At 44.0% G+C, this 12,346-nt stretch overlaps 1 protein-coding gene across 1 annotated transcript; it reads left to right on the top strand.

Moving 5' to 3' along the window:
* The first annotated feature begins 2,082 nt into the window (after positions 1–2,082).
* On the top strand, positions 2,083–3,024 carry LOC140110337 (olfactory receptor 5A2-like). Its single transcript, XM_072132176.1, has one exon. It carries the CDS (start codon positions 2,086–2,088, stop codon positions 3,022–3,024), a length of 939 nt encoding a protein of 312 aa, XP_071988277.1. The 5' UTR covers positions 2,083–2,085.
* Positions 3,025–12,346: the final 9,322 nt, after the last annotated feature.

Raw genomic sequence — 12,346 nt, 5'->3', positions numbered from 1 at the left:
GTTTTAAATAAGTCATCCACCAATTTGTACTTTGATGTTATATTGACTTCTGCAGCCAATGAAGCAGCTTAGCACTTTTTCCTGAAGAAGGACCCAAATCCCGAACAACAGCGCTTGTTCAGTCTTAGTTCCTCTCATCACTATGTAGAACTTATAAAACATATAATGTTTGAGACATGTAAAACAAATCACAAACATATAATAGTACTTGTACACTTGATAGTTGAAAACATGCTCCACATGTATTAATCCTTTCCATGAAGGATAGTCTTCTCATTGACATTTCTACTGGTTGTTTACCAAATGAAAGATAATACTAAATTCAGTCAGATAACTTGTGTCCAGCTATAACAAATATTGTAAAAGTAAATGCAGTAAGTAATGTAAGACACTAAAGGGGTTAACTGTGGATGGGCGACAAGTTTCCCTGGGTTTTTCTATCATGCAAGGCCTTGACACTGTAAATCCGGGTAGTATGGCTCGAACACGCTATTTGTTGGATTTGTGGTTTAAAACTGTACTAGGACAGGTTTATATGGAATGGATTTGCAGGCTGGGTAAGCCGGTGGTCCATTCCACCTCCGTGTTAGGCTAGGACAGGTTTTGCATCGTCCAGGACATGTGGTGGTAGCAGCCTAATCAGGCAGCATAAAGCTGCTGAGCAGGACAGCAGAGTGTGAGAGACTGAAAGGAAGTGTCTTCAACACCAGGAAAGGTGATAACCCTGCAAGATGACTACATGTCTTAGTGGGGAGATAGGGGAACCCGTTGTTTAGCTAGCACCCAGACGGGTAGGACTTTTGTTTATGTTTTACATCTGAATGTGAAGGCTATTATTTTGTTCCTGCTGTCAAAATAACTGCGGGGGTGACCTATTTTGGTCTGAACTTTGGTGTCAATGTCTTGAACTGCACCACCAACCTTAGTCTCTCCTAGGCCAATTCCCCACAGTAGAGAATATTAATATATTCTGTTGTGTAAACTACATTAAATTAGATTTTTTTTTATTCCTAAGATTCTAATCATCGCTAAGAGAATTGCACCCTGGTGTTTTTAACCTATGAGAATAATTACAGAAATGTACTGTATTGTTTTTCTCCCTATGTAAAGGCTATATAAAGGCTTTTGTATAATGACTTGAGTCTGTAATCTCCGTCCACCAGAACACAATGTTTTTACTTTACCCCATTAAGCGATACAACAATTTGCCTGCTGTGATTCATTCTAATTCTTGCTACAAACCATCAACTAGAATTACAGGCAAGTCTCTAAATCCAGGATGTTTGATGTTTCCCCTTTTTATATGGAACCACGATTCCACAGTCCTGTACTATATATAAATTATCATTATTCACACAGACCACGCCCTCTTTGAGTTCATATTTATATTACAGATGCATACACAAAAAAGAATTAACCTAAGAGTATATTTGTGAATTGTGAGAGGATATTAGTGCACAGTCTGGGCTCAGGCTCCATGCAAATGTTGACCTTACTTGGATTAAAACCCAGGAACTTGTGTAATAATGTGCAGGAGACTTAAAGTATCATATAAAACATCTTATACCAGGAAATTATTTTAAAGATATATCTCATATGTAACAATTGTTTTATTTGTTTTGCACCTTTAGTTATGCAGTTGTTGTAAAAGGACCGTTATTTAGCTTGTGTCACAAACTTATTGTTAGTGCACATTGGGTCTCATACAAATTCTAAAATTATTGGCATTAACTTTTGAAACATTTTATCCTTATACTTCTGCTCATGAATCCACATATTGATAGATCAACAACTACTGCAGTAACAACTTAAATCTATTAAGTTTTATTACTGGGAAAATTTGGATTTGGATCACTGACCCGGAGCATATCACTGGCTTTCAAATATAACCCTATAAGTATATTCTCAATTTATTATCCATTCCATTAAATTCAACAGTCAGTATGTAAGGCCTCACTTACTGTGCGTAGGTGCTTCTCATTAAGTGAACACCTGCTTAAGTCTCATCATTGAGGAACTTAAAATAAAGAGAGATTATCCAAAAAAAGACGACCCATTTCATGTACTGTTAATATCTTATTAAACATGTCTACAATAATGGAGAACAACCATACAATGACAGGATTTCTGCTCGTGGGATTTTCGGAGGTTCCAGAGCTCCGGTATATCCTATTTGTGGTCTTTCTCGGTATCTTTAAAATGTCTCTCGCAGCTCATATGTTTCTGATTCTCTTGTACAGACTCAGCCCAAATCTTCGAACCCCTATGTACTTTTTTCTAGCTAATTTTTCATTTTTGGAAATTTGTTTAATATCAACTATAAGTCCTAAAATGTTACGAGATCTTCTCTCTGACGAAAAAACAATATCTTTTTATGGCTGCGCCACACAAATGTTTATGTTCCTCTTGTTTGCTGATGCAGAGTGCTTCATGCTAGCGGCAATGGGGTATGACCGCTATAACGCCATATGTAACCCCTTGTTGTATAATATTCTTATGCATAAAGTCACGTGCATGAAACTCATATGTGGTTCATGGTTCATAGGGGCAATTGTTGCCATAGTACAGACCATACTGATGTTTTCTCTTCCGTTCTGTAGGTCACATATAATCAACCATTTTTACTGTGATGTTCCTCCTGTTCTGGCACTAGCGTGTGCTGACACCCACATTCATGAGATTACAACAATGTTTTTCACATTGTCTGTTGTTGTAGGCTCCTTTATATTAACGGTTATTTCTTATTCCCTTATAATATGGACAATTATTAAAAAACATTCAGCATCAGGTAGAAAGAAAGCTTTTTCTACCTGCACCTCTCACATCTTAGTGGTGACCATGTTCTATGGATCTGGCAGTGTTATGTATCTGAGGCCCAAGTCCAGTTATGGTATGGGTGAGGACAAGTTTATATCACTCATGTATACGGTTTTTGCACCATTTATCAATCCCTTTATATACAGTTTAAGAAATAATGATGTGATATCTGCAGTTAGAAGGTGTAATAGAAAAATTGCTCCATAATGTAAAGTATCTTTTCCTGTATATGGAGCACATGTTGTATATTAGAAACCTTCTTTATGGGAACCTGTCACAATATTTTACTCCATTAACCCCTTGACACCCCATGAGTCTTCATAAACCCTGGGTGTTTTCTGCATTATGCAGCAAACACCCACAATCAGTGCTGCCCGATGTAGCAAAATATATATACAAATGGTTATTCCTGGTTAGCCCCATAGCAGTAAATAGAGCCCAAATATCCGAAACACCACTTTTTTGTGATTTTGTAACACATACAAATTTTAATAAAAAGTGATCAAAAGGTCATATTGTCCACAAAATTAGCAAACAAAACTTCATCTCATTCTGCAAAAAAATGACAATTTACACAGCTCTGTACACTGAAGTATGAGAAGATTATTGGCCTCAGAATATGACAAAATTAAGATTTTTTGTATACATCTATATATTCAGGTGATTGCATAAAACTAAAGAATAAAGAGAAGATGCACACAGTGAATGCCGGAGAAACAGGGCAGATATGTTTTAACGCATTTGGAATTTTTTTCCAGCTTTCTGGTACACTGCTTGGAATATTAAATACCATCACTAGGAATATTCAAAAAGAAAAATATGTCTCACAGCTCACCTGCTTCTAATGATTACTTTGAGATTACTGATGCACGGAAATCTGGGCCAATCCAGTATTCAGCGTCCAAATTCCAACATCTAGGCATTTCCTTTAATGATTCATTTTAAAAAACATCTGAATGGCACCATTTTTAAAAAAAAAAATTCGTCTGGATGCTGGATTTCCTTGTTTGAATTTGGATGCCAACACCAGGAAGTACAATGTGTTACGCAGAAAACAACCCCATAGAGGATAGAAAATTAAAAAGTTCACTCTAAGTGGGGAGTGAAAAATGGAAATGCAAAAGCAAAAGAAGGCCTGTGTCCCCAAAGGTTTAAACTACCAGAACCCAAAGTAGGGTATAAAATGCCCTTTTTTAAGATTTCCTGTTTTATTTGAAATACCCATAAAAATCTCCTCCAAAGTTATGTGAAAAGAGTCACACCAGTATTTGAGTGGGATGAGTCATCTTTAGAGGCTGAAGAAGGAAAGTCACTTTAGATAACCGTAATGTCATATTAAAGATAAGAAACTCATCTTTCACACTGTTTCAGGTTTGGGGTTCTGTGATCTACACAACCAGAGATAAATGCAGTTAAAGACAGTGTGAGAAATGCAAGCTGCAGGTCCTATTCTGTAGCTTATAGAACCACAAGAAGGTAAAAGACGGCTGAATGGAATTTTTTCTGTAGCTCTCATTTCCAACTATGGGGGACATTTATCATGGCTGGTTCTGCATTCGCACAGCTTAAGGAGAAGGCCCCGCCTTTGTGGCCAATGCACTGCCGAGCAATTTACCGGAAAAAGCCTGCAACACCACGAGCCCTTGTCAAACTCGCTGGTCACTGCAGGGAACAGTAGAAATAGATGAATGGCGGGTCTCAGCGCTTTTCTTATTGTACTTCTATGCTTGTGTATGGCGCCTCTTTCCGATGCAAGAAAAGATTGGTTCATTGGAAAGCTATATTTACAAGGGAAAGGTGTGTGGTCAACAGACACCAAAATATTTTATAAAGGATTGGACAAACAAACATTGGAGACAATATAGAAAAAGAGAGAAAAAAGGACAGAGAGAGAGCGGAGATTGAAGAGTGAAATTAAGAACCTGCAAACAAATTGATAACAACTTTGGCTAAGGTAAGACAATACAAACACAACATTGTTAACCCCTTAAGGATGCATGGTTTTTCCGCTCATTTCTCGCTCTCAACCTTCAAAAATCCATAACGTTTTCATTTTTACGTGTACAGAGCTGTGTGAGGGCTTATTTTGTGCTTATTATGTGATGTTATTTATTATTCCCTGCTGTATTCTGGGAAGCAGGAAAAAAGATCCAAATATGGAAGAAGAAAAAAAAAAAGGCATGTGGGTCACGTTCTTGTGGGCTCAGTTTTTACGACTTTCACTCTGCGCTCCAAATAACACGCCTACTTTGTTCTTTGGTTCGGTACGATCACGTTGATACCAAATTTATACAGGTTTTATTGTGTTTTAATACATTTTCAAAAATTAAACGAATGTGTACGAAAAAGGAAAAAGAATTTTGCCGTCTTCTGATGCTAATAACTTTTTCATACTTTGGTGTACGGTGCTGTGTGATTTTTTTTGCGAAATTAGCCGATGTTTTCATTGCTACCATTTTGAGGACTGTGCAACATTTTGGACATTTGAGCACCATTTCCCTTTTTGGAGGTCACCGCCGGCAATAACCATTTTTATATTTTGATCGGGCATTTTGGGATGCGGCAATACCTAATGTGTTTGTGATTTTTACGGTTTATTATTAGAGATGAGCGAACATACTCGTCCGAGCTTGATGCTCGTTCGAGCATTAGCGTACTCGAAACTGCTCGTTGCTTGGACGAATACTTCGCCCGCTCGAGAAAATGGCAGCTCCCGCCGTTTTGCTTTTTGGCGGCCAGAAACAGAGCCAATCACAAGCCAGGAGAATCTGCACTCCACCCAGCATGACGTGGTACCCTTACACGTCGATAGCAGTGGTTGGCTGGCCAGATCAGGTGACCCTGGGATAGACTAGCCGCTGCCCGCGCTGCTCGGATCATTCTGTGTCTGGATGCCGCTAGGGAGAGAGCTGCTGCTGGTCAGGGTTAGCGTTAGTGTGCAGGTAGATTACTGTTAGGCAGGAGTGATTCTCCAAGAACCCAACAGCCCTTCTTAGGGCTACAATAACGTTATACTTTTTTTTTTTTGTTTGCTTGTGGCTGGGCTTGCTGGCACTAGTAGTGCAGCTAGTACCATATTGTGAGGAATTTGCAGGGGGACTTGCTACCGTTGTGTTTAGCTCTTAGTGACACACATATCCACCTCAAACACCAAAGTGAGACAATTTATTAGGGGTTTGATTTCAATTAGGCACAGTCTGCCAGTTTCTTTTTATTTTACGTTTATTTTTTCATAACTCAGCGTCATCTCATCAGTGTGCTTTCATACTTGGCTAGAAAATAGCCAAAGGAGAATCCGAACGGCTTACTTACGCCTACAATAGCGTTATATATATTTTATTTCTGGTTGATCTGCTGGTGGCTGTCCTTGCTGCAGTGCATATACTAGCCAATTGTGAGGAATTTGTAGTGAGAGTTGCGACCGCTGTGTTTAGCGCTTAGTGACGCACATATCCATCGCAAAGACCGAAGTGGGAAAATTTATTAGGGGTTGGATTTCAATTAGGCACAGTCTGCCATTTCCTTTTTATTTTATGTTTATTTTTTCATAACTCAGCGTCATCTCATCAGTGTGCTTTCATACTTGGCTAGAAAATAGCCAAAGGAGAATCCAAACGGCTTACTTACGCCTACAATAGCGTTATATATATTTTATTTCTGGTTGATCTGCTGGTGGCTGTCCTTGCTGCAGTGCATATACTAGCCAATTGTGAGGAATTTGGAGTGAGACTTGCGACCGCTGTGTTTAGCGCTTAGTGACGCACATATCCATCGCAAAGACCGAAGTGGGAAAATTTATTAGGGGTTGGATTTCAATTAGGCACAGTCTGCCATTTACTTTTTATTTTACGTTTATTTTTTCATAACTTAGCGTCATCTCATCTGGCATAGCAGTGTGCTTTCATAGTTGGCTAGAAAATAGCCATAGCAATAGGATAGCATCGTTTGGTTTTAAAAACTAAAAAACACCAAAAAAAAAAAAAAACACAAAAAAAAAGTAAAAAAAAAAGTTATAACTTTCATTTTCAAAATGTTTAACCTGAGGGCTAGGGGTAGAGGACGAGGGCGGGGACGTGGGCGTCCAACTACTGCAGGGGTCAGAGGCCGTGGTCCTGGGCGGGGTGAGACACCACCTGCTGATGAGGTAGCAGGGGAACGCCGCAGAGCTACACTCCCTAGGTTCATCATGTCTCAAGTTACTGGGACTCGTGGTAGAGCACTGTTGAGGCCAGAACAGTGCGAACAGGTGATGTTGTGGATTGCCGACAATGCTTCGAGCAATTTGTCCACCAGTCAGTCTTCCACGCAGTCCACCCATGTCACCGAAATCGGCACTCCTCCAGCTCCTGCACCTCAGCCTCCTCCCCCCCAGTCTGCCCCCTCCCAGGAAAATTTGGCATTTGAACCGGCATACTCTGAGGAACTGTTTTCTGGACCCTTCCCACAGTCACAAACCACTTGTCCGGTTGCTGCTGAGCAATTTTCCGATGCCCAGGTTTTCCACCAGTCGCAGTCTGTGGGTGATGATGACCTTCTTGACGTAGTGGAAGAAGTGTGTAAAGAGGTGTCCGACGATGAGGAGACACGGTTGTCAGACAGTGGTGAAGTTGTTGTCAGGGCAGGAAGTCCGAGGGGGGAGCAGACTGAGGGATCGGAGGATGATGAGGTGACAGACCCAAGCTGGTTTGAGAGGCCGGGTGAACACAGTGCTTCTGAGATGGAGGAGAGTCCTATAGCAGAACAGGTTGGAAGAGGCAGTGGTGGGGCCAGACGGAGAGGCAGGGCCAGAGCAGGTGCATCAGCGCCAAATGTGTCACGTAGTGAAGCTCCCGTGGCGAGGGCTCCCGCGGCGAGGGCTAGATTTTCAGAAGTCTGGAGGTTCTTTAAGGAAACACCGGATGACCGACGGACTGTGGTGTGCAACCTTTGCCAAACCAGGATCAGCAGGGGTTCCACCACTACTAGCTTAACTACCACCAGTATGCGCAGGCATATGAATGCTAAACACCCGAATCAGTGGCACCAAGCCCGTTCACCTCCGGCCGTGCACACCACTGCTCCTTCCCCTGTGTCAGTTGATAGTCAGCCCCCTGCCCAGGACCCTGGCACAAAAACCCCATCGTCGCCTCCACAGCATCCACCAGCGTTCAGCTCTCCATACCCCAGACGCTGGAGCGGAAAAGAAAATATAGTGCAACCCACCCAAGCCCTTAATGTCCACATCTCCAGATTGCTTAGCCTGGAGATGCTGCCCTATAGGCTAGTAGAGACCGAGGCCTTTCGCAACCTCATGGCGGCGGCCGCCCCTCGGTATTCGGTCCCCAGCCGCCACTACTTTTCCCGATGTGCCGTCCCAGCCCTGCACCAGCACGTGTCAGACAACATAATCCGTGCCCTGACCAACGCCGTTTCTGACAAGGTCCACCTGACCACGGACACGTGGACGAGTGCTGCCGGGCAGGGCCACTATATATCGCTGACGGCACATTGGGTTAACTTGGTGGAGGCTGGGACCGAGTATGACCCTGCGGCTGGTCATATACTGCCGACGCCGAGGATTGCGGGGCCTACCTCGGTCCAGGTCTCAAAGGCCTACTATGCCTCCTCCTCCTCCCACTCCTCCTCCACCTCCTCCTCCGAAATACCATCCGTGGGCATGGCGCCATCAGTCGCTAGCTCTAGGCACAGCAGCAGAGCCGTCGCTAAGCGACAGCAGGCGGTGCTCAAACTGCTGAGCCTAGGCGATAAAAGGCACACCGCCCAAGAACTATTACAGGGCATCACGGCGCAGACTGATCTGTGGCTGGCACCGCTGAACCTGAAGCCAGGCATGGTTGTGTGTGACAACGGCCGTAACCTGGTGGCGGCTCTGCAACTCGGCAGACTGACACATGTGCCATGCCTGGCCCATGTGTTAAATCTGATAGTTCAGCGTTTCCTCAAGACATACCCCAATCTGTCAGATTTGCTCACGAAGGTGCGCCGCATCTGTGCGCATTTCAGGAAGTCCAGCACAGATGCTGCCACTCTCAGGGCAGCGCAGCGCCGCCTCCAACTGCCCGCTCACCGACTGTTGTGCGACGTGCCCACGAGGTGGAATTCAACATTAACCATGTTATCCAGAGTTTACCAGCAGCGCAGAGCGATTGTAGACTGCCAGGTGTCAACTTCCACCAGAACTGGTAGTCAGGTCAGTCAGCTTCCTCAAGTCTACAATGAGGAGTGGACGTGGATGTCTGATATCTGTCAGGTGCTGAGTAACTTTGAGGAGTCAACACAGATGGTCAGTGGCGATGCCGCCATCATCAGCCTCACCATCCCGCTGCTTGGCCTGTTGAAAAACTCTCTGATCAGCATGAAGTCGGAAGCTTTGCGCTCGTCACAAGAGACGGGGGAAGAAGATTCCCTTGTTGATAGCCAAAGCACCCTCAGGTCTGTTTCTCAGCGCATATCAGAGGAGGTGGAGGAGGATGAGGAGGAGAATGTTGGCGAGACACAAGAGGGGAGCATTGCTCAGACCTTCACTGTTCAGCGTGTATGGGCAGAAGAAGAGGAGTTGGAGGAGTTGGAGGAGGAGGAAATGGACAGTCAGGCCAGTGAGGGGAGTGAATTCTTGCGCGTTGGGACTCTGGCGCATATGGCAGATTTCATGCTAGGCTGCCTATCCCGTGACCCTCGCGTTCAAAGAATTTATTCCAGCACCGATTACTGGGTATTCACTCTCCTGGACCCACGGTACAAGCAAAATCTTTCCACTCTCATCCCTGGAGAGGAAAGGAGTGTGAGAATGCATGAATACCAGCAGGCCCTGGTGCACAAGCTGAAACAGTATTTCCCTTCTGACAGCGCTAGCGGCAGAGTGCGTAGTTCTGCGGGACAAGTAGCGAGGGAGAGTAGGCGAGCAGGCAGCTTGTCCAGCACTGGCAAGGGTACGCTTTACAAGGCTTTTGCCAGCTTTTTGTCACCCCAGCAAGACACTGTCACCTGTCCCCAGTCTCGGCAGAGTAGGGCTGATCTTTACAGAAAGATGGTGAGGGAGTACGTAGCTGACCATACCATCGTCCTAAATGATCACACAGCTCCCTACAACTACTGGGTTTCAAAGCTGGACATGTGGCACGAACTGGCGCTGTACGCCTTGGAGGTTCTTGCCTGCCCTGCCGCTAGCGTCTTGTCCGAGCGGGTTTTCAGTGCAGCTGGTGGCATCATCACCGATAAGCGTACACGCCTGTCGACTGACAGCGCTGACAGGCTGACGCTTATTAAGATGAATAAAGCCTGGATTTTTCATAATTTCCAATCTCCACCAGGTGAAGGAAGCTCAACCTGAATAATTTATGCACTCCTCCTCCTCCTCATTTTCCTCCTTCTCCTCCTCTTTGTACACTAAAGCAGAGGAAACTGGCTATTTTTTGACAGGGCCCACTGGCTCTAGCTATAGTACTTTATGCATTTAATTTTTCTGGAGGGCCACCTACCCGGTCCTCTGTTTTAAACAATTTTTGGGAGTGCCACATACAGGCACTCAATCTATTCAATTTTTCTGGAGGGCCACCTACCTGCTCCTCTGGTTTGAAAACTTTTTTGGACTGCCACATACAGGCACTATCCAAATTAAATTGTCTCCATAGCAGCCTCCACACGTTGTCTCCATTGCTACCTCCAAAAGTCGTCCATATAGCTGCCTCCATACATCGTCCCCTTATCAAACGAGGTGTGTCAGGCACAAATTTGGGTTGTTTTCATGGATTCCACATCAAAGTTGTTAACTTTGTCGCCACCCTGCTGTGTTATCCACAAAATATACTGGCAAACTTTTACCATTTACCGATATTATATCAGCGCTTCTTGCGCATCTGTTTACATTCCCCTCATCCGCCATATCCCAAACTTATAAGAACGCTACTACACTTAACTTGGTGCAGGCTGGGACCAAGTCTGACCCTGGGGCTGGTCATATACTGCCGACGCCGAGGATTGCGGGGCCTACCTCGGTCCAGGTCTCAAAGGCCTACTATACCTCCTCCTCCTCCCACCCCTCCTCCACCTCCTCCTCCTCCGAATTACCATCCGTGGCCATGGCCATCAGTCGGTAGCTCTAGGCACAGCAGCAGTGCCGTCGCTAAGCGACAGCAGGCGGTGCTCAAACTGCTGAGCCTAGGCGATAAAAGGCACACCGCCCAAGAGCTATTACAGGGCATTCCACATCAAACTTGTTAACTTTGTCGCCACCCTGCTGTGTAATCCCCAAAATATACTGGCAAACTTTTATCATTTACCGATATTATTTCAGCGCTTCTTGCGCATCTGTTTACATTCCCCTCACCCGCCATATCCCAAACTTATAAGAACGCTACTACACTTGATCTTATACAAAAGGTTCTTAGAAGTGCTGTTTGGGGAGTAGCCTAGAGACAGGGGCTTGGATTGGTGAAAGCTCGCCTGGCAGCGGAGCGCCAGCTCCATGCCAAGATCCAACTAACATAGTTTTAACTGCAGCACCTTTAATCTACTACTAGTTCACTGCCTCCATACATGGTCCCCTTATCAAACGAGCTGTGTCAGGCAGAATTTTGGGTTGTTTTCATGGCTTCCATGTTAACTTTGTCGCCACCCTGCTGTGTAATCCACAAAATATACTGGCAAACTTTTATCATGTACCGATATTATTTGAGCGCTTCTTGCTCACCTCCTTTGGTTCCTCTCTGCCACCCATTGGTTTGAAGCCTGAGTCCATTTAGGGTATGTCGCCATGACACTCTCTAGCCTGCTGCCGCTGCCTCTGCATGCCGTCCCCTATAGTGTCAGGGTCAATTATTGGATGTTTTAGATGCTATCTAGCTTCATTCTGTCACTCTGTCATGGCCATGCTGTTGCCCATAATTTTGGCATAATGGTGCGATTAAGCAGCCTCAGAGGCATCCATGCATGCTGCCCCTGCTGTTTCCTGTCCATTTCCGTGGTGTTTCCATCCTTTTCTGAGGTTCCCAGGTGTTTGGCCAAGCTTCCCTGTGCAGAGCCTTGGTCCCCTTGAAAAATGCTCGAGTCTCCCATTGACTTCAATGGGGCTCGTTATTCGAGACGAGCACTCGAGCATCGGGAAAAGTTCGTCTCGAATAACGAGTACCCGAGCATTTTAGTGCTCGCTCATCTCTATTTATTATGTTTTATATCAGTTCTAGGGAAAGGGTGGTGATATGAGTTTTTAATATTTTGTTAATTTTTATATTTTTTAACCTTTTCTGTTATTTTTTTGTAATTTATAGTACATATTTTTTTAAAATTTTTTAAATTAACTCAAAATTAACATTAATGAATCACTTATTTTCTTTTGGTCGTTTTGATATGTAATATGTAAAGTCTCAGGCAAATGGGGTGTTGTGGTGTTTTTTGTAGTGTAGTAGGGTATTTTTTTTAATGATATGAATGTAAATGTAATTTTAATATTTTTCGTGTATCTGTGTTTTTACTTAATATTTCCCGATTGAGGTCATGAAAGACCCCTGGGGGACATTTTCACTTTTTTTTC

This window comes from Engystomops pustulosus, unplaced genomic scaffold (assembly GCF_040894005.1).
Source record: "Engystomops pustulosus unplaced genomic scaffold, aEngPut4.maternal MAT_SCAFFOLD_253, whole genome shotgun sequence".
Taxonomy (NCBI): Eukaryota; Metazoa; Chordata; class Amphibia; order Anura; family Leptodactylidae; genus Engystomops; species Engystomops pustulosus.
Note: the sequence above shows the minus strand (reverse complement) of the source record. Positions and strands in the feature narration are given on the sequence as shown.